Genomic DNA, 23,298 nt, shown 5'->3' with positions numbered 1-23,298 from the left:
ACTTGAATCTATCGTTCTAACGGTTCTAGCAGACCAGAAAGAAAAATGAAAGTACTGGTGAGATCGTTTTAAAACTACATTATTTTCAAGTTGTTTTATGCAACTACATAGACGCAATAAGTAAATTTATTTACTTTATTATTGCTTCATTTTGTTGTTTAACAAATTAATTGGTATATTCTATCATGTCTTTGGTAGCGTTGTGGCTGGTATATTGTCAATTGGGTCCTAAAGCCCTATGTCGTTTTTAGCTTGAATCGATGAGGTTAGGGTTAGGAACACATATTTTGATATTCAATTTTATATTTTTAGGCTATTGCCGTTAAAAACCTTTTTTTTTAATTTTGTAAAATTTTTAACAAAAAATAAACATTTGGGCAACCTTATATAGACAAACTATAGTTGTGCATGGTTGTGTCAAGCGATGTCTAGACAACACGAATTATAAAAAGAAACCATAGTATGTCTTGAAATGTCACGGAAAACTTTTTGTTTACCTTCATGTTCATGTGATAGTGTATCAAAAAGTCAAAAGTTGCAAAAAGTCAGTTTTCGGATGCAACACCCGCCATCGAGATGCGACCGTGTTTGATTAGAAACGCACAGAAATTTTTGGTCAGCCGTTCGCCCTACTGCTGATTCACGTCGGAGTAGCAGAACATACCAATCTGATTGGTTATACGGTGTCAGTTTCGACTGGCGTTTTTTTTTCATACTGCGGGGTCGATTGTACCGAGATTATACTGTTGGCCATCAGTTTGACATCGTTTAGTCGTTCTTAGCGCAAACTAGATTTGGACAAAGTCTAGCACCGTGAATCGATGGATTGGAATACATTGCCCGAATCAAAACTTTTATCCGATAACTAGTACAAATTTGATGTTCCACTTCCTCACGACCAGCAAAACGCAGACAAGCACAAGAGACAACTGCGAAGCTGTAACTGTCAAAACGATAGGCGAATAAACGCAAAACTAATGAAGCCCATGCGACTCCTACATTTGGCTGTCTGAACTAGGAAAATGATGATCAGTTACAAATTTTCGCTGGACGGATATACAAATCAAAACATTTTTCAATTAAATCTCAGTAAAATGAATATTGCGAACATTGAATTTTCTGCAGCGGGTTAGAAATCTTATTAACCAGCTAGCGCACTGGTGGTTGCAAATGAAATGTGTACTTAGGACAAGTAAATTGAGATCCGGATTTAGTTTAGGTGTGTGTGGTTATGTTTATAGGTTCCAGACCGAAAAATTTAGATCCAGATATATTCATGAAAGTGTTCTATATATTGTTTAAGGTAATTTAAATGATTTTAAGCAAAATTATAACAATATTTCATACAAGGCATGTTGAATCAATGTCCTTATTGTTTAGTATTTATTATGTAATAAAATTATAAATGGTTTTAAATAAAATGCAGGCAAATAAAAATTATAGTAAGTATATATGTTATTTTCTAACCCAACCATAACATTTGATTGATTCCAAAGCGCGCAGTTTTAAAAAAAATTCAAATTCGCTTCTAATGATTTTAGTTTTCTATGTGTTTTGACAGCTCGAAATAAAAATATCATCATTTTTACCGCGGCGCCAACTACTTGTCGAATGAAGCTTTTGTTCACCTATCAACTGCTCTAATGTCAAACCAGAGTTGCCAGTGACAAAATGTTATCATTGTTGCCAGAAACGTGTTATTTTCCTTATGTCAAGGAAGATCTCTAATGTCAAGGGAGAATAAATTACAATATTTTTGTTTTTTAATTTTTTAATGCTCTGCATCTTTTTAAAAAAGAAAAAACTATACTCTGGTAGTCATAATGGGAAGCTTTATCGTTCCTTCTAAAAAAATCATCTTTTTATCACAAATTTTAGGACCCAATTGCAAGGAAAATTGTCCAATCAATAAATGCGCAATCGCTCATAAAAGTGCTATTTTAGCTTAAATCGTTTTGGTCTCTTCGGCGCACTTATTGCTGGGAAGATAACGAAAAAGTGCGCCGAAGATACCGAAACGATTTAACGGGAAACTAGCAGTCATTGACTTTTCGTCGGAGAGCCCAATTTCGGAAGCAGTTTTTGGGCCCAAAAGCGGGGTTCTGTTTATAGAAATGTATTCACTGTATTCTTCTTGCCAATCTGAACACAGAGAAGTATATTTTCATGAACACAATTTTTTTCCAAACAAAAAAACTGCTTTTGAAATTTACAGAAACGATGACGACTAATTTCACCTTAATGCAAAATAGCACTTTTATGAGCGATATCGCTCTTTGGATAGTACAATTTTCCATGCAATTGACAATATTTGATCTATTTTAGACAGCGAAATAAGGCGCTATAACCTTGGCTAATAGCAGCCGGGCTTTAGGAGTAAATGCCATAAGTTCATCCCCAAGCCCCGAATATCACTTAACCATTATTAGCAAAGATACTCCCAACGAAAATAAAGTTATAATTACTCAGAGACGGTTGGTACGAAACGTCCCCGTTTCTTCATCCCCTGTTGGCTTAGAAATGCATCTATGTATGAATAGCTTATTCACACAAGATTCAATTCATATTATCGTCTTTGCGGCAATACTTCACGGTTGACCTGGCCGATTAAACATTTACGATATATCTTTGATATTTTGCAAATGTTAATGAATACTGACAAGAAAATAATTGGAAGTATTTCTATGATTAGAAATAGTTAAAATTATTTCCAGGAATCCTTAATTGTGGCTATGATGGTATTAATAAGATAAGATGGGCTCACCTCGCGCCTCGCTACTTTCAAGTATAGTTACTATATATATAGTTCGGCGGATAGAAAACCAGGCGAATTGGCATCCCTGATTTATGAAATTAAATTTGAAATTATGGTGAAATGTGCAGGTTTTTACGAAAAATAATCACTGGCGGGTGTTGAAAATGACTAGTTCTATGAAAATAAAGTGTGTTTTTTAACATTACTCCTGCATTTTGGATTTTGAAAAGCTTTTGGCTCCGCTTTTGACGTTTATTTGGCTCCCGATTTTCTATCCGCCGAACTATATATATAGTAACTATACTTTCAAGGGCCCTATTCCTAATGTTTTAGGTAAATCTAGCCTACAGGCAAACTCATTCAAGGGTGGTGCTGGTGATGTTCGACACAAAAAAAAGCAAAACGCCAGCTTTATTCGAGCGCTATAACTCCAATGCACATTTACTAAAGTAAGAGCAGCCAATTCACAAACACATCCTTATCCGAGGTGAAGTTTGTTGTGGGCTAGATGAGATGTCAATATTTTTGTTAGATGATTTTTTATTTGTTATATTGTCCATGTCAACTATCAAAATTTTAAATATTTCTGGCTTTAGTTTTCAAAAGGTCGCATAGCCAACCCTTTTGCATGCAATATGCGACCTTCTGAAAACTAAAGCCAGATTCATTTAATAGGCGAATAAACGCAAAACTAATGAAGCCCATGCGACTCCTACATTTGGCTGTCCGAACTAGGAAAATGATGATCAGTTACAAATTTTCGCTGGACGGATATACAAATCAAAACATTTTTCATTTAAATCTCAGTAAAATGAATATTGCGAACATTGAATTTTCTGCAGCGGGTTAGAAATCTTATTTACCAGCTAGCGCACTGGTGGTTGCAAATGAAATGTGTACTTAGGACAAGTAAATTGAGATCCGGATTTAGTTTAGGTGTGTGTGGTTATGTTTATAGGTTCCGGACCGAAAAATTTAGATCCAGATATATTCATGAAAGTGTTCTATATATTGTTTAAGGTAATTTCAATGATTTTAAGCAAAATAATAACAATATTTCATACAAGGCATGTTGAATCAATGTCCTTATTGTTTAGTATTTATTATGTAATAAAATTATAAATGGTTTTAAATAAAATGCAGGCAAATAAAAATTATAGTAAGTATATATGTTATTTTCTAACCCAACCATAACATTTGATTGATTCCAAAGCGCGCATTTTTAAAAAAATTCAAATTCGCTTCTTATGATTTTAGTTTCCTATGTGTTTTGACAGCTCGAAATAAAAATATCATCATTTTTACCGCGGCGCCAACTACTTGTCGAATGAAGCTTTTGTTCACCTATTAAATTTTATTGCATGTTATTCCTGTTTTTCAACCATCATAATTCATAATCAATGAAATAAATATAGGTGTGGCGATGCTGGTAAAGTCTAAAGTGGCGTTTAGTTGCAATTAAGAAATATCATTACAGTGTGGGTAGAATCGAAAATCGACCAATCAGGCTCAAGAATCATGACATCAAACTTCAAAATCAACTCGTATGTATTGTCCGGTGCGGTGTATTTTGTAATTTGACGTTCGTTATTTATTTTTGTGTATTTTTCCTACCACACCTCTTTATACTCATTGATTAATTACTTTTTGTGGTGAAATGGTGAGTATAAATGTCTAATCAAGTTATCGCTCATCTTTCGGGATTTGTTTTGTGTTTTTTTATACTCAGTCTCAGATACGCTACTACAAACACAAACTGCAAGCTAACGAACGTAAATTGCCGACAAAAACAGTTAATTTTCGACTTTTCCGGTAAATGTGATACGATTTTTGAAAGCCGGTATTTTTCGTTTCCAAATCTATGTCTGATCTGGGTGAATTAGAGTAAGTACAGTTTGAAATACCGGCAGAACTGCGCGCAGCATATCGAATTTGATTTTTTTAGCTGCTGTCGGCTGTGTTTTTCGCAGGACGACTTAACGGATGAACTTTTTCCGGGAGGTGATCACCCCAATGAGGAGCTGATTAACATAATACAATCATGTACCTCAATTCGAATCACCATAGAAAAAGACTATGCAAGTCCTATCTGCACCAACTGCGTACGTGCTGTGAGACAGTTCCATGCATTCCGGCAGGACTGGCTGATCAATGATCGTGAACTGAGGCGAACACGCGGAGAGACCGACGATTTTGAGGAGGGTGATCCTTTGTCGAACGGTATGTTTCAACCAGAAGCAGGACATGAAACTCGAGACCGGTTCTATGATCGAATGAAGAGCCAGATTCGGAGCTTTTTGGAGAAACAAACTAAGAAGATCGAACAAACTGTATTGGCTAAATTGGATTATGAATTGTTGAATCGTGAAGTAAACCAGGATTGTGAACAGCACGATGTGGAGGCTGATGCATTGACAAAACAAGACTTTAAGAGCGAACAATACCAAGAGACCGATTTTAAGCAACCCTCCTGTAGCAAAGAAAGCAATATCGATTGGAAAAAGAAATATTTAACTCTTCAAAAAAATAATGAGCTGCTGCAGAAAGCGTTTCAAGACCAAAAGGATAAAATTAAAGTCACGGAACAAATGCTGAAAAAAGGAGATTTGTTAAAATCCTCAATCAGTTCAGTTCAAAACGATGTGGGTTCAACAACAGCTCTCATCGGTCATTTGCAGCAGCTTCAAAGGGGCTTTACAGTCCATTCAGCTATTCCAAACATTTCGGTTGAGTTTTTACAAAACGTTAACTTTAAATCTGGCCCAGGCGAGAAGGGTGATCGCAACTTTGTCAGCAAATTAGCCGTGGCCGTGTTCGGCGAGGACACGCTGGCTAATTCGAGCGTAACCGGACGACCGTCCAACGCTCACAATCATTTGCCTCCGAAACCGCCGCTCTGTCCGCAAAAAATGGCCGCTATTGGAGGTAAGTATTTACAGTTTCATCGATGCGGTATGATGTACTGTGTGTTTCTAATGGTTTGTGTCTTTAAATTCGCAGTAAAACTCTTTGAGCGCGTTCAGCTCGAGGTAGGACCTGTGAACCAAGAGGCGGTACTCAACCGGTCGCACGAAAGAGTAGTTCGGCTGACAATTTGTCAAAAGTCTATGAACCTCAGGAAACAGTATTCGAAACGAGGACTGATCGACGATCACGAGCCTAGCCCAAAGTTTGGTCGTAAAAAAATTCGCCACCATTAGGAAACTTGCAACCGATAGAAGGCTGTCAATACTTTTTTGATTGATTATGTATATATGAACATTCAAGTACCTAGTTATGTTAGTTTCTGGTCATTTTAATAACAAGTGGTATGGATTACATCTTATTGAGATATTAAATGCGTCAAAAATTTCAGCAAACATTTTATAATTGATTAAAATTGATCAGCTGGTTCCACTGAATGCCATATGCCATGTGCATATTATGTGATAAGTTTAATTTTAAAATATAGTCGACGAGATTTGTATTTTGAGGATTTTTTGGAAGAAAACAAGATTAATTAAAAAGTTTTTACGAAAATGAATCAATGAAGGGTTTCAACGGTTTCAACTTGTTATAAGTTGATTGATCGTATGCATAATTGAATACACTACTGCACATAGAGGAAGGTACCAAGTACCATATATCTATACTACACTCTCAGACCTATACTCATGTACACATGCGGTTCGGTAAAGCGAATTGAATTAGTATGCCGCTGCTTGTGCTCTTGTGCATAAACCATTCACAAAAGACCTTCGCAGAATGAAGCACCTCATGGCCGTTCGGTCGTTCGCAGCCTGGTGACAGAAGGATCTTTGCAGTTTCGTCTAGTCTAGGTGATAGATAAAGAAAAACCATGCTATAGCGAACGGCGGTGACCCAGTTCTGTAAACATCCCGGTGCGATGCGTATAAGCGTAAAGCAGCAGTGACGTCATTTTGTGCGAATTTTAGGTTGGATGCATTGCAGCAGCAAATTCCCATTGCGCTCTCTTGTGTACCCATTCCACTCTATACACTCTCCGCTTCATAGCAAACGCTCGAGATTATCGTGGCTGTATGGCGCGAAGAGAAAGCATAACCTCATGCGGTGCGAGAGGTCGTCGACCTGGTTGATCTACACACCACTACACGCTGGGTTCAGTGAAGGCAATCGTCGACCGTCGTTTCGGTCTCATCCCAGCTATCTCGCTTCGCACCATTCATACAAGTTTTTCTTCTCTCACTCACGCGCATGGAGCACAGTACACCTATAGTCTACTTACTGAGAGTGTAGCACACATGCATGCGGGCCGCGGCTGATTATCGTCTCTTTTTAGCCTTTTACTAAAAGCTCGTGCACTATCGCCTTCAACGTGATGTCCCCGAGCCTCTCAGGGACATTACCGCCCGCCTACCCATTCACGTCTTATCCACAAGCACCCGTGTGGGGGACAAACCACTCGCCGATTATGGACGTGGTGAATAAATTTGACATTTATTTGTTATTGACCTCGCCGAGAATCCTTAGCTGTGTGAGGGTCGTATTGAAAATATGATACCAGTATGTGTGTTTCGTCGAAGCAAACTGAAGGCCCGCATCAGTAGAAGTAACAGAACCATGAGCCACCGTCGTGTAGATATTATGCATATTATGTGAGTAAGTGACAAAGACGGCAGGTTTATGAGCGAGCGAGAATGCAAGATAGGTATCTGTCTTCGTGGAAGCAATTTTGAGTGGACTCGAGTTGGGAGCGAAAAATTATATTGCCAGACTAAAAAGTGTACTTCTGGTCACAAATTGGCCAAATTTTAGCATAATTTAGTAAAACTAGTGCCTACGGAAAGTGCCAGCGGGGAAACCCTGCAGATAGCGTTTTTGTGGAATGCATAATTGAGTGCAAATTGAACGATCGTCCGGGTGGAGAAGCTGCAAAGCACAGACAAAAAAAATGGAACAAGCAAACGTCGAAAGCCGTTGTCGTCTGTGTTTTTCGGTGGAAGACCTTACATGCTCCCTCTTCCTACCGGAGGGTGAACCTAGTCGGGATTTGATCGAAATGATACTGGAATGCACCTCCATAAGGGTAAGAATTACTAAACGGCCTTCAACGGCTGCAAACTTATGGCGCATTAACTTTTTGTGTGTTGTTTTTGTTTTGCTCTCGGAAGATAACCTTGGAGGAAGACTACCCCTCGAAAGTGTGCGAAAAGTGCTTGGAGACGTTAGACAAGTTTTACCACTACCGACAACGATGTCTTCAGAATGATAAAATATTGAAATCTCAGCGAAATTCATCTTGCAGCAACCGAGGTAAATTGGTTCAAGTCAAGCAAGAACAAATTGAGGAGCAGGAAACTCCTAGTAGTCCAGCTTGTCAGACTCCTGCGCCACCGGAACAACAAGCTCAATCGGTTAAACAGGAAGATCCTGGAGGTTCTTCCATTCTCAGAAGCATACTTTTACAAAGCCGTGAACCGGGTCGGGCTGAATCGACTGCTTCAACGGAACAAGAGTTCGAGCAAGACAATCTTGTACACCTGCAGAAAGCCGAACAAAATGAACCACCAGCAGAGAATCCACCAGAAGTCCCACCGGCTTCCCTGCTGCAACAGATGCTTCTTCAGCAGGGGTTTTCCCCACGGGACATTCAATCGCCAGCATCGGCAGCAGCAGCTGCTGCGGTGGTTCATCCTGGATCTAGCAGCAGTTCGGATGCGTCGTCGTCACTCCTGAAACGCATGCTTTTGGAGGGTGGAGGCGGCAACCATGACTGTCCTTCACCGCTGGAAGGTCCTAGCACAATGAATCACAAACAAGAGGAACCGTCCCCTCCACCGACCAATCACCCCCAGCCGCAGCAGCACCAGCATGACGAGAATCACAATGAAGAACATTCCGAGACACCGCTTGCATCGCAACTGCGAGCAATTTTGATGCAGCATCGTGCGGCGGCTGCCGCTGCTGCCGTAGCAGCAGTTTCGGCCCCTCCTGCCGGGAGTGGCAGTGGCTCGGCTGCAACGGTTGATGCGGCAGCATCGGGGACAATGGCAGCAGCAGCAGCTGCAGCTCTAGAGAAACCAGAAGTTTCCTATCTAAGAAGTCTGTTCCTACGCAATGATTCCGATGCCAACGAGGACAGCGATAGCGATACAACAGACAGACCGACGGGAGAGATGCTGTTCAACATGTTCCAGGAGCTACGGGCGAGGAATGAGGTAAGTGTAACGGTCTACCCGCTTTGCGCTTAATATCCTAGCGTACTATTGGGAATAATTGCCCCGATTGTTTGGCAATGGGTGTCCGCTGTTAGAATTTGTCAGTCAATATATGCCAACTTTTAAATTTAAAAGTTAAGCCAAACCTTAGTGCCACATTTCGATTTCAGGCCTTGACCTTACGTTTTCAACGTAGAACTACGTTTTCGTTTTCTATATTGGGGTAGAATATTAGAAGTACGAGAAATGAACATGTAACGAAAAGCGGTTACGTTTTGCACACTTATAAATCAGCCATTTTTCAACAGGTTTTAGAGATATTTGCATCAATCGGTCAGAAATTTTACTACGTATCGATTGATTTAGTAAATATAATAGAAATTTGTCGATTCACTATTGAAATAAATATAGATATCAATCACAGTGTCAAGAATTAACGATTTAACCAATCACATGTAAGCATGATTTTAATTTATACACTTGCAAATTCAACTAAGTACCTTGACATTGGAAAAAAAGTGACCAGGTCCTACCGCCTAATAGGTAAAAAAGAATTATTCGTTTCGATTAAACCTAGATCAAGCTGATGTCCTGAAAGTAAACAATTTTGCGAAAATGTAAAATTACCCATCCTCTTCAATCAATTTTATCATTCAAACATTGAAGATTTGATAGACCAGATTGAATAGCAAGAATTGCTTCAGTCTATCCAACATCATGTGTAGCCATTTATTCAAGACAACGTTTATTCGTGAAGTGTTCGAATATTAATGATCTATTTTACAGTTAATGTCACTCTTATATATACTAATCCTCTACGCTATGCCTACTATATATCCTACAGTTCGGGCATCCTTACAAATTACATCGTCCTCGATGTACATTTTCTGCGGAAGTTTAACAACCGTCCTGCCATACTAGAAGCTCCACAATTCGCAATCTTATTTGTTGAATCACATCCAACTGCTTCAACAGTTATGTTAATTCCACTAGACGCTATGCTTCTGACTTCTCCAACAGTGATACCAGTAGTCGCACCAACGACTCTGGGTTCATCACAAAAAAGGCTCGGTAGTTTTAATTGACATAACGACGGATAACTGCTTCAACAGTTGCGGCGATTTCAATAGTTGCTGCTCCAACAGCACTAGTCTTGATCTTGATAGCTGCAAGAGTCGCACCAACGACTCTGATTGTTTCATAAAATCTATGGCTTATATATTTCAACTGATAATGTTGATCCGAAGTCCACTCAAGTCCACTAATCATGATGACGTTGTGGGCTTCGCTTAAAAGTTTACATCTGTCCAATCCCATCGCTTCTTTTACTCGTCCTACCAGCAATCGCACCAACAGTCCTAGTTGAATGTTTCGACGGATTTCCATTGGCCAGCAATGTTTCTTGAAAAAAAATTCTGCATCCACGATCGTTCGGGCGTTTACTGAGTATTATCCCACTTCTGATTATTGTAGCCATTTATTCAATACAACGTTTATTCGTGAAGTGTTCGAATATTATTGATCTATTTTACAGTTAATGTCACTCTTATATATACTAATCCTCCACGCTATGCCTACTATATATCTTACACATAAAAGCTGAATTGAGCAGTGTAATGCCTCGATAGTTTTTACACTCGAGACGATGTCCTCTTTCAAAAATAGCGCACATCAGGCCAGCCAACCACTCTTCCGGCATTTGTTCTTTTGCCTAGATTCCGACAATGATCCGGTATATTGCTTCGCACAGCTTCGTGGTACACACGGCACAGTTAGCTTCGAGGTACGTCAGTCGTCGTATGCTCCGTAATTGTCCTGTACTCTAACAGCCAGCCGTGGAGTCTGTCGATAAAGAAGGGCCAAGTCTTAGAAAGACGTTTAAGCCCAAGGCTTTGCTTTTTTGTTCGCTCAGCAGCTTGCTCCCCGCGTTTAGAAGTTTCGCCGGTACCGTCCTTTCTAGCAGCTTTACCTTTCTTTACCTCGCTAATTGCCTTCTTAGTGTTAGCATAGGTTTACCATCACTCACCTTGCTATTTTTTCAATACGCAGGTTGCCAGCACCATCATTGTATATCACAGGCATGGCAATTCCTCACCGTTTTGTAGATATTCCGTGTGTCGTTGCTGACGAATCTCTTGTGCGTCGTTGAGCACGTGGTCCTCGTACTCACATTGGTTTAGACAATGAATTCTTTTCCACACAGCGCTAGTCTCTTTACATTTTTCTCTGTTCTGACGTGATCCGCAGTGAGCATGCAACTCCGGGTTCTTCTCATCTGCCATTTTCCGGCATTCGACATCAAACTAGCTGTTACACTGTCTTTCACACGTCGTGCCTATCATTTCCCTCGTAGTTGTTGGCGCCATGGAGGATCCTCCACAGCCCATTTACATTTTATTCCCTTTCTTCCTGCTTCCTGCAACGTCATCTGACGTCAACCGCTGGATGTTGAATGGCAACGACCTCTCAGTGCGAGCCTTCGCCGATTTCGATGACCTTGCGCGGATCTTACGACGAGCTAGTGGTCTAAGTCAATAAGAAACGACCGTACATGGATGGCTTCCATAAAGTGTCGACCGTCAAGTCGTGCGCACTTCATAAACCTTTCGAACACGTCATAAAATTCGTCCCTAGTATCATCGGATTTATGATTTGTCGGTGAGTATACCTTGATTAAGCTGTAGTTGAAGATTTTGCCCTTAATTCTCAACATTCATTCATATACGGTCATCTACGGGCTTCCACCGGCAAATTCTGCTTATGTTTTCTCAACACTAAAAATCGACTCCACCTTGCGCCTTTCTACTGCCACTCTGTAGTAGATGTGACAGGTACTTGAAAGAAGTAGGTTCTACTGCAGGGTCTGCTGCACGGAACTCCGTTTCTCTGGAAACAGCCACCGAAGTTTCAGAGGACTTCGAGTCGGTGTAGCTCTCGAGCCTTGATAGTTGCAATCCGAAGTCATGACACCCAGCTTTAGTCTTAACTTCGCATACTGTCCATCATTGAGGATTAAAATATTTGCAATGTGTACAATTTCTAACAATATATCTAGTTGAACCTTTGCCGTACCTCCAAGCCAGCAAAACGCACATTTTTGTACCAAAAATCTTGAAGCAATCATTTCCTTAACCCCACACTTTCTCCAGCAGAGATAACAAGTTGAAACTTTCAGGAAAGTTTTGTTTTAATTCAACTAAAAACCGCAGATATGTGTCCACCTTACAGGGGCAAAGTTACTAGTTTGAGCTGACTGAAAGTTAGCAAGACTTGTTATATTTACACGGCTGTAATTTTGTTATATGTAACCTCTAAGCTTTGTACAAAAACAGGTCGATTAGATTTTTTCTCAATCTTTGTTTCTTTGGATTCAAGTTGATACCATTAAACTTAACTGTCCCTAAAATCAACAGAAGAGTGTGTTGCGTTTTTGAAACGGTAGTAGGAAATAGGTTAAGAATCTTTGATATGTGTCCATAAAATATGAAGAAATCTAGCTTTAGTTTTGAAAAGGTCCCAAAGCCATGTTAAAGGACTAAAAACTTAAGTCAGAAATCTCCCAAAGAAGCACTGTATTCGAGCTTTGAGGGTCAGGGAAAAATATTTGATGCATCAGGGGAAATCAGGGCAAGTCAGGGAATTTAATTTTTGGATTTGAGTCGACACCTTGTTATTCAAATATTGTACAGTGTTGTAAAAATCTCGTTTAGTTTCGTATTCGCAAACACTTTTGGTTACTTAATATGCCAATGTACGCCGGTTCGGCAGAACAAAGGGATGAAATCAGAGATCTCCACTGTTGACGGTCCGAACAGCCCGAATGTCGTTGGCTAAGCGGCGTCGTCATGAGCCACTGTGTCCAGTCGAGTGCTTCTCTGCAGATCTCGTTCGCTACTTTCTGGAAGATGCGTCCGATCCACTTCCACCTACGTTCACGAATGTCTTGCTATTGGCCGTTAATGGCATCGACGATGGAGTTTCTCATTGGATATCCAGTTGTCAGGCCAGCAGGCACGAATGACAGATCGCAGGCACCGATTAATAAATAGCTGCAGTTTTTGCGTTGTCTCTGTTGAGACGCACCACGTTTCACAGGCATATAGTACGGATTTAACGTTTGAATTGAAAACACAGGTTTTCGTATGTAGAGTAATCTGGTTTGAGCGCCAAATGTTTCGCAGAGCTGCAAAGCACCCCTGGCCTTCCGGATTCGTGTGGCTACACTCTACACCCTTATTCTGCGAGTCACATGACTCAATACGACAATCGTCACTCACCGCGGCGAGTCGAATTGAGTGCTGTCACCAACCCCTGTCACCAAAATAATCCATCCATAACGATGAGAAACACAAGCGGTGATAAAATCACATAAAATGCAGTCCTGTCTCACCTGTCTCAGCAGTAATTCTTATAAACTCGGACAAGACGCCGTAGTGCGAAACCTTGCACTTTGAGCCTCGATGAGATGGACTAGTAGCTTATCTGGAATTTCGACGCCTAAGTGATATGTGTTTTCGCGGTTGAGCCCCAGATGTTTTCGTGGTTGAATCGGTCGAACGCCTTTTCGAAGTCAACGAACACCAGCAGAAGAGAACCATGGAGTTTGTTGATCTGCTGCTGCTGCGACATAATGCGGAGGGTTGTGATATGGTCTACACATGATCGGTTTGCACGTAATCCAGCTTGCTGCCGGCGGAGAGTATCGTCGATCTTCTCCTAGATCCGGTTGAGGATTACGTTGCGGTTTCCCTTATATTTCTGAAAAGCTAATGCACTATCTGAGCTGACAAAGATGGGTCAGCTTTGGGCATCTTGGATGAAATAGTCTATCCTTGGCGCTCTGTTGGATTTCATACTCTTAATGGCTGCTTCAATTTCATCCAGCGATGACGCTTCCGAATTGACACGATTAATTCGACGAACTGTTGGCGTCATATGCTGCTGATTTGGTTGGTTTTTAATATTAGAAACTCGGAAGAGTTGTTCAAAATGTTCAGTCCATCGCTTGTCCTGCCTACAAGCTCGTTTAACAGCCATCTCAAAAAATATTAACCCATCTCCAGTTCGGCGTATCGTCAACGGGCAGCTGTCTTAGTCGTTCTAGTTCGCGATCGTTCAATGCCGGTTTTCGCCTCTCTCCGCTAGTGGATCTTCCTCCAAATTTCATCTGGAATCCACTGCCTCCGCCCGATGCGCGCTTTGCTGTGCGTTTCGTCACTGATCGTGATGAAGACGTTCTTGATGCCGGTCTATTGCTCTTCGACGGTTCTACCAGATGGCAGCTTCGCGGCTAGAGATTCAAGTTGTTCGACAAAAAAAGCCTTTTTCATCTCATGATTCTCCAATCGGCGGACGTCGTCACGGCACCCACTTTCTTCTCCCGTCGTTGAACACATGTGACGCGCAAACTTATCTTAGCGATATCAAGATGTTGGTCAGATGCAATATCAGCGCTGCGTTTGCTGCGTACATCAAAAACGCTCCTTCCTTCGCCATTTTGGGCTGATGCAGATGTGGTCGATTTGGTTTTCTGTTCGGACGGAGCGTGAAACCCACGTGACTTTTTGTTCTGGTCCATGGGGAAAGAGCGATCCACTAATGACCATGTTGTTATTACCAAAGAATTCTGTAAATAGCAACCCGTTTTCGCTCCATTCTTCTAGGCCAGCGGTTCCCAACGTTTTTTTGTCCGCGAATCCTCTGACGATATTTCACAAAAAAATGAACCCCTGCAAAAAAAAAAATCTATTCGTATAACTTAATGTGTAACATTTTATTGCAACACATTACCCAAAATAGGTCATCAGGAATTCCTTCTTTGAAAACCATAAACAAATCGTCATCGTCCGCGTAGAGCCGAGGTGACTCGTGATATTTGAAACAATCGTCTTCATTCGACTCGATTCTGGGTCACTAATTTCCTATGAGTCTCACTCTGGTTCTGGTCGAAAGTCGCTTTCGATTTAGTCAAGCCATCTTGCACGTTGGGTCCCTCTGTTGCTGGTGCCGGTGGGGTTGTTAAAGAGAATTTTTTTTCTTCGTACTGTCGTTCGGCATCATTCCTGGCTATGACATCAAAGTCATCTGCGAAGCCTAGAAGTGGACTACCTTTGCTAAAAATCATGCCTCTCGTTTCGAAGTCCGCTCTTCAGACCTGCCAACTTTCATTAACAGGGGAGTGCCGTGTTGCAACACCCCCGCCCGTAACATCCAGTGTACTCCTGGTCGTTCTGGATTTACTGAATCTCCAACACTGCCAAGCACGCCTCTGTACACTGCCTTCTGATCTATCCGCAGCCCTCATGTTCCTTTGCTGGATTCGTTCCTCGGTTCGTTTGATCACTGTCTCTGCTATGCTTCTCTTCCGCCGTTTGCTACACTTCTCCTTTCGGCGGCCTACTACCACTTCGGAGGGTCCTAGGTTGTCGAAGCCTAAACAACTGCCCGGCCGCGTCTCTGATTTTACGCGCTTATACGGACGTTTCTTGTCCATTTGTCTATCCTCGATAGATGCTTGGTGGACTGCTATCCTTGATTCCTCCTGGTGGAAACTAATATAGCAGTCTGTATCAGCTAACGTGGAGCATTTTGGTCCGTACACCGTCCACCCTAGCTTGCATCGCACTGCGATTGGCTCGTCAGCTTCACCAGCCTTCATTTCTAAGGGAGCGAAGGAGTGAATGTTGTTGAGTCCGATCAGCAGTTTCGGTTGTTCGTCATACGACTCAATCGGCAGATTTCGCATGTGTTCGTAACGTGTAGCTAGCTCACTCGTATCCAATTTTTGACACGGCAGCATCAGTTTCTGTACAGTCCGAACACTGTGCAACAGCAATTTGTTATTCGCACCCACTCCAACGCCTGACGCCCATATATTCATCCGCCGAGACTCTGTTTCTTCTCGCGTGACATCTGCTGTCCACCTGATTGTCAAACCCTCCTGCTCACCGGTGATGCCCAACCGATTCGCCAAGTTATTCTCCACCAATGTCACTGAAGCACCCTCGTCTAGGAACGCTAGCACTTTAATTGACTTATTGTTACCGCAGTACAACTGCACCGGTATCATTCGGAACATAACCGACTCGCTTGACTGAATGTGCGCACTAAATCCCGACACGTTTCCGATCGGGTGCAGCAATGCATTATGCTGTTCGTTGCAATCTCCCACATTGCAGCAGATTTTAAGTCGGCATTGTCCACCGTGTTCATTTAGGCACACATAACACAATTTTTCGCGTGTCACCAGCCTTAACCGATCAGAATACGAAAGCCTTTTGAATTCTGGATAGTTCCTCAGACGATGGTTCGTGTTCTGGCATACCTTGCAAGGTTTCAGGATCTTACGCTCGTTCGCTTCAATACTCAACGTATCGGATTCGTTGTCACTAAAAAATGTTCTATTCTCCATCAGCTTCACTTTAGCAGACTGCCCATTTCCTTTAGATCTGAACTCTGACTCATTGTCGAAGCTGACATTAGCTTCACATGCATCCGCCACTATATCCATAAGAAAGTTCGTCAGGGTACGCAAGGTAACTTCCCTTTCGTGCCTCTTATACCGAACCCATTCTCGCTTATCGGGGTCGGGTAGTTTGTCGACCAAGTCCTGGATCAACAGCGGATTAACCAGATGTTGCTGAAGTCCCGAAGCTTCCAAGTGCTCACACAGCTGCTCTACCGCGTTTCCGAAGGGAATGAAACTAGCTAGCTTGTCCGATTTTGGTGACTCTAGTCTGCGGACTTTATCAAGCAGACTTCTAAGCAGTTGCTCCGGACCATAGTGCATACGAAGCTTTTCGATCACTCTTGGGACAGACTGCGGAAGAAGCAGCTGCCCACTGACCAAGTCTAGAGCATCGCCCGTCAGAAACTCTTGCAATCGAACCAGGTTTTCATGGTCCATATAACCGCAGATTTCGTTCGAAGCCTTGTAAGCCGCATAAAACAGTGGCCATTCGGATGGCTTACCAGAGAACGTAGGAAGTTTGTACGCTAAGCCCCTCCTTGCTGCCAACTGTGCTTTCGTAGGCCCAATCTGCTTCTGCTCTATCATGGCGACATTGTGCGCCCTAGCCGATAATTTAGACTGATCGCTGTCACGCTCGCAATCGTCGAACTCATCTTCGGAATCCTCTCCGGCATTTCCTTCTTCAGGTTGCTTCAGCTTTTCCACTTCGGTCTGTTTCCGCGTGATCTTCGGTGACACATTCTTCAGTTCGCTCAACTGTAGATTCAGCATCGGAAGACGTATTTCGAGGTTGGATCGACATCTCTGTGTCCTATATGTGACACCTTCTTTTTGAGAATGTTTCGAAAGAAACCCTTTTTGTAGCAGACCTTTATTTTGTGTCGCTCAAACTGCAATTATTTGTCGATATTAGTTTTACAACTTATTTTATCCTTCTATGTACTTACAAGAAGTGGTTCTATTGTTCCTCTAATCTTCCTACACTTTTCACTGCTGCTTTACGCTATATTTTATCTTTCTGCGAAGAAACACGGTAAGTATTAGAGTAAGTATTTTTCTAGGTTTTTTTCAGCATACTTCTTTTACAGGAACTTTCCCGGTCGAGTTTCAGATTGATTCAACAGGTAAGTAATCTCCGTCTAACTAACCTCTCTTTTACAGGTATCGCTTTCTGCAGGTAAATATAACTTTACAATTATTGTTTCACCATTATTTTTATCACTTTACTTACAGGTCTAATCTGCTAAATCTGAAACCGTATCTTTATAATCTGTTCTCTTTAAACTATTCTTTTCTATTAAACTAAATCTTTAATTCTGATCGATCTTTCATTTGTACAATGATGCTTTAATTCCCCGATCACTTTGTTTACATTTTTTGCCTTCCTCGGTACATGTTACTGATGATATTACGTCAGACCAAGGGTCTGACAGCCGGCTCGCTTTGCAAACGTCAGGTCAGGGGTCTGTCAGCCAACTTTCATTAACAGGGGAGTGCCGTGTTGCAACAAGACCATTAAGAGTGATGTTGAAAAGCACACAGGATAAGCCGTCATCTTATCTCACTCAACCTTCGGCGCATCTCGGAGGGACTCGAGAACGCCCCCGAGATGCACGAAAAACATTTACTCAAAATGTAAGCAACTGCTTACATCTGATACAACTGCTGACATCTTATACAATTTCTTCATCAAGTGAGCTGTCACAAAAGCACTCAATCAATTTCGCTCACTCCTCTTTTTAAGGTATGCCCGATCTACTTTCATCTATGCTCCCGAATTCCTGTTTGTATTTGGCGCTAGTGGCATCAGTGATGGAGGCTTTGATTTGAGCGCCAAACATTTCGAAGACTCACAAAGGCATCACTGGTCCATGTGTTTATAGTCTTGATAAACTTCCCTCCCTCAACTGGTTCTCCAGCTACTGCGGACTTGGAGGGATTATTAGTGTCGATTTAGCAAAGTTGACTATGAGATATGTGGAGCTATCGGAGCAGTTAAGCTGGTTCTTCATATCAGATCGCAGTTGGAACAATATGTCGTCGGCCAAATCAGAGTCCTATCATTGTTGCATTATCAAAGGGTTTCAGGGTAATCTACAATTAAAAATGTGCCCCAGGTGCTTCCAAGATTTACTTTTTGATATCCATAACCAGGCCATGGAAGTCCTTGAATCCTTTGATTTTCTCCAAAATAATACGGAGCGTCGTGATATGATCCACTCATGATCGGTCAGCACGGAATCTAACTAGCTGCCACCAGAGAGTAGCGTAAATTTTCTTCTAAGTCCAATTAAGACCTTGCAGATTATTTTGAAAGTGGTACAAAGCAACATGCTGCTGTATCAGTAAGATGCCCTGCTTACACTCTGATCAGCTGGTGCACATTTGTACCGATAATACCATCATGCTTCATACTGGACTTCATACTTATTGCCCCTTTTATGACTATTTAGACTACTGTGATAATCATTTAATGCAACGTACCGCATTTTTCACTGTTAATCTGACACTAGAGTGGATTTTAGTTTGATCTACTAATGAGTTTGACTTCTTTTTCCTTCTTCCCCTTCTTTTTCACTTTTCTTTTTTTTTTTGAGCGAAATCGTGTGCGAGATTTGACTGTGATAATCGTGTAAATCGGGGTAGTCTAAATAGGGGCAAATGTCGCAATATTATTTCTGCTTCAATTTTAGCTAACGATGACGCCTCAGAGCGTAAACTCTTTCTCCAGTTCCACATCGTTGACGGGCTGCTATTTTAGCCACTCTGGCTAGCGCCCTCTCAATGCTGACCAGCTTTTCTTGCTAGCCAAGGGTCAGTATATTCCATATTTCGATTCGTGTCCAGGTTTTCATGCTAAAGGTCGTTGGCAATAATCCAGAATGATTTCTTTCATTTTCATTAACTTTTTATATTCCGGTACAGTAGGGTGTTAACCTAGTTAACCTAAGGTCATTATCCCATTGACGGGGCTGTCATCTTAAGGTGGGTGGGAGCCACTGTGCCCCCTTTTCTGTTAACGTACAACAACCGAGGTTACGTATTTCAGCCGCCACCACGTGGAGGCAGGAATAGGAGTTGGTGAACAGATGTTATGGAATGTACAGGCCGATGCGATCGAAGACAGCTTTCAAATCAGTATGTATCACGTCTGCTTGCATCTTGCGATCTATGTTAGTAATGCAATTGGTCGGTGTTAAGTCAGACCGAACCAAGTGACAAAATTCTGATTTCGAGAAAAACGCGTTCAAAGTTTGCCGCTCTGTATGGTTTATAGCTATCAATCGTTCGAAATCATCTCATAACTTCGGCTGTTTGCAACATTTCTGTAGTTTGATTAGAGCAAAATGTAGCTTAGAAAATTCTTGATCGTTTGCAATCATTAACTCATGTTTTAAAATTTTGTGACTTGGTCCAGTTTGATTTAACACCGACCAATTAGTAGTGAAGTCAAGTAGGTTCGTCGCAGCGGAGCGGCCAGCCACGAATCCATGTTGGTTAGAAGAAATGTAATGCAACAAATTAAAGCAACGCTTACGGTTATCTCAAACAATTTGGAGGCGGCTCACAAACTAGTAACACCACGGCAGTTTCTGACGTGAACATGAACGAATGCTTTCGAAATGTCCGAAAGTTACAACAAAGCAACAACAAACAAAGATACAACAAAGTGGTACAATTAATGCTTCGGCGCACTCGCAAAAAACAAAGCAGAGATTTCATCAGGTCCAGTCAGAGATTTAATCATGTCAGGAGTTTTCTCGACGATGTCAAAGTCGACGCAATTGGCTGGATCCATTATCGCAGCCCCATCAACTGCTCTATTTGGTCCAAGGTCACAAAAAAGGGTACCAAAAAAGGCTTGAACTTCAGAAAATACTAGTAACAAGTGTGACGATGTACTTGAAATAATGATGAAAACTAAGTAAAGTAAAGAGGACCACAGTATTTGGAATATATTAGCCTTCAAACAGGCTGAGAACTTCCGTGAACCACAGTGTTTGCAAACGCTTAGTTAATCGAATATTTCATTACTAAACATGTTGTAGGATGTCCGTACCAAGCGTGCTAGATTGTTAGAAGCGAAAGGTTACAAAAAAGGTTTCTTTGCTACGCGCCTCTCCGACTGCCACGGTGTGTTGTGGCCAATCTCCCCTACTTTACGTATAGCTTTTCGATACTTTCCACTGCACGTTTTAATCGAAAGACTATCGTTATTTTGTTGGTCTCTTTAGTGTTATTTTTAACCCTTTCTTTTATTTAAGATTTTGAATTGTCTGATGATTTTATCCATACAACAAACAATAAACATAATGGCTTTCGTTGAGATGGCTTAAACTTAAAAGTATACTTGTGATAAAGTAAAATAGAAAATATTCCCAAATACGGATTAAATATCTTAACATAACCGAGACGCAATAAACAAAATGTTCATGATTGATTAAATTTTTTTAAAAAATCTCTTCCTTCCAGCCACACTCTGGCGACTCGGATGACTCCGAGGACCGTGCCTTTGACTATAGGATCCCGAGTGTGCGGCGACGCAGTTCCGAGTCGACTACGGATTCTCGCAAGCGACGTCGGCTAGACTTCACCTGTTTGCTGTGCGGCCGACCGTTCCTGAACCGTTCGAAACTGGTGCTTCACATGCGAACGCACATAGGGCCGCCTGATCCGGCACCACCTCCAGCGACGCAGCACAACTCGACGACTACGACAGCTGCTGCGACTGCTACACGATCTTCCGGTGGTGGCACTGCGGCATCAGCGGCGGCCGCCGCGGTGGCAGCAGCCGCTGCTGTAGCAGCTGCTTCCGCCGCCGCACCCGGTGCTAATGCCGAAAACGACGAAGAAAGTCGTCAAATCGAGTTGCTTGAGAGGCGTTCCTATGCGTGCTACATATGCGGCGCCGATCAAAACAACCTGCAACAGCTCAAGGAACACCTACTACTCGCCCACCAAGATCGAATCCGCAGTCGAGGCCGTGCCAAGGAAAGACCGAAACCGCTCATCAGCTGTAATTTCTGCACCCGGCAGTTTCGGAGTCAGTTCGCTTACGGAGAACACCTGAGGACACACACTGGTGAGCGGCCGTTCCCGTGCGATCAGTGTGATAAGCGATTCCCGAGGCGCTTTCAGCTGCTAGGCCATCTGTACAACGTCCATAAGCAGTCTTGGGTGGCGGACGAGTCCAAGGCAAAGTTTGTAAAGAAGTAGCACTGTTGTAAAACAGTGCATGCAGACTTGGTTGCAAATAGACAGGCTGATCTAACGATGACACAGGAAATGCTCCTGCTTAGGAGCCTTAGATTGTTAACAAACCTTTCGTTTTAATTTTTCTTATTTTATTTTTTGATACATTTATAACATACGAAATTATACCTTTTATTATCTGTTGAAAATTATAGCATACAATTTTATACTGAACGGCATCGGCTACATCCATATTGATGGATTATTATATTTTCGAATATTTTTATAATATTGGTGACATCATTCCGAGAAAATTTAACGATCATCGGGTTCCCCAAAATGTATGTTTTGCATCTGATGCAAACCCTAAGTAGCATCACCGGCTGTCCGAGTATCGTCATTGACAGCGTACGTTCAACGAGTGACACCACTAATTTGGCCCGAAGAACATACGGAGGTCATTGGTCTTACAAACGAGGCAAGAAAACTTGGTTCAATTATAATCAATCTGTTACAACTGAATTCGTCTTACTGAATCATACACTGCCTTAAAGTTTACGAAAAGATGGTGCGTATGTAAGTTAAGTCCAAGACAAAGTACATGCTGGCCAGCGGAACCGAGGCCGAACGACGCCGCTTGGGCAGTAGTATATTGATTGACGGCGATGAGTTTGCGGTAGTCGACGAATTTGTCTACCTTGGTTCACTGGTAACGGCGGACCATAAAGTGCACCCTGTATAAGACGCTTATTAGGCCGGTTGTTTTCTACAAGCATGAAACATGGACAACGCTCGAGGAGGACCTGCGAGTGCTCGGAGTTTTTCGAACGACGAGTGCTAAGAACGGACTTCGGCGGTATACAGGAGAACGGAGTATGGAGGCGGAGGATGAACCATGAACTCGCACGGCTCTATGGCGATCCTAGTATCCGAAAGGTGGCTAAAGCTGGACGAATACGATGAGCAGGGCATGTTGCATGAATGTCGTCCAACTACCCTGCAAAGACGGTGTTCGACTCAACTCCGGTAGGAACAAGACGACATGGAGCGCAGCGAGCAAGACGGTTTGACCAGGTGGAGCGAGATCTGGCGGATAGTACTTGGTGTCCGAAGAGTTGGAGAGCGGTAGCCCTCAACCGAATTACATGGAGAAACTTTGTTCAACAGGCTTTCACCCCTATTCTGTATTTCGAACGAGTTTATGTTTCGTTCGAAACTGACATTTCGTTCGAAAAAACCGCGGTTCGAACGAAAGATCTTCATATGAAAAAACAACTCGAACGAAATATTTGCCAAGTCGATCGAAATATTTCAACTCGTTCGAAATACAGAATATGGGTGTTTGTCTTAGGACGGCAAGCCACCTAAGTAAGTAAAGTAAGTTAGGAGCAGTTGTCGTAATTCGTGTCGCAGTAGTACCCAGTATCTCTCATATCACCAGACTTGTAGAAGCGCGCATCGCGCTATTTGGACCATTATCAATTTTCAACTCCTGCTCTCCCTCCGGGGCAAACGCGCACATTGGCTCAATTCCAACTCTCTCCCCTGTTTACCTAGAGTGACTATATACAGAGTGGCGACAATGTCAAAATTGGAATGATAATTATCTGTCAGTGTCATTCCAATCGAGCAGACGACCTATCCAACGCGTATGCAGGAAAGAGAAAGAAAAGCCATGAAAAAACCGCATTGCATCCCAA

The 23,298-nt window shown here is 42.1% G+C and overlaps 2 protein-coding genes across 2 annotated transcripts; both read left to right on the top strand.

Moving 5' to 3' along the window:
* Nucleotides 1-4,555: 4,555 nt before the first annotated feature.
* On the top strand, nt 4,556-6,041 carry LOC128732498 (uncharacterized). The gene is made up of 3 exons (XM_053825762.1): nt 4,556-4,639; nt 4,701-5,680; nt 5,756-6,041. Exons 1-3 carry the CDS (start codon nt 4,617-4,619, stop codon nt 5,953-5,955), a joined length of 1,203 nt encoding a protein of 400 aa, XP_053681737.1. The 5' UTR covers nt 4,556-4,616; the 3' UTR covers nt 5,956-6,041.
* Nucleotides 6,042-7,471: 1,430 nt separating this feature from the next.
* Nucleotides 7,472-21,805, top strand: LOC128744805 (protein sister of odd and bowel-like). Its single transcript, XM_053842022.1, has 3 exons — nt 7,472-7,802; nt 7,888-8,934; nt 20,879-21,805. Exons 1-3 carry the CDS (start codon nt 7,668-7,670, stop codon nt 21,620-21,622), a joined length of 1,926 nt encoding a protein of 641 aa, XP_053697997.1. The 5' UTR covers nt 7,472-7,667; the 3' UTR covers nt 21,623-21,805.
* The last annotated feature ends 1,493 nt before the right edge of the window (nt 21,806-23,298 follow it).

This window comes from Sabethes cyaneus, chromosome 1 (assembly GCF_943734655.1).
Source record: "Sabethes cyaneus chromosome 1, idSabCyanKW18_F2, whole genome shotgun sequence".
Taxonomy (NCBI): Eukaryota; Metazoa; Arthropoda; class Insecta; order Diptera; family Culicidae; genus Sabethes; species Sabethes cyaneus.
This window is presented reverse-complemented; position numbering and strand designations above follow the sequence as displayed.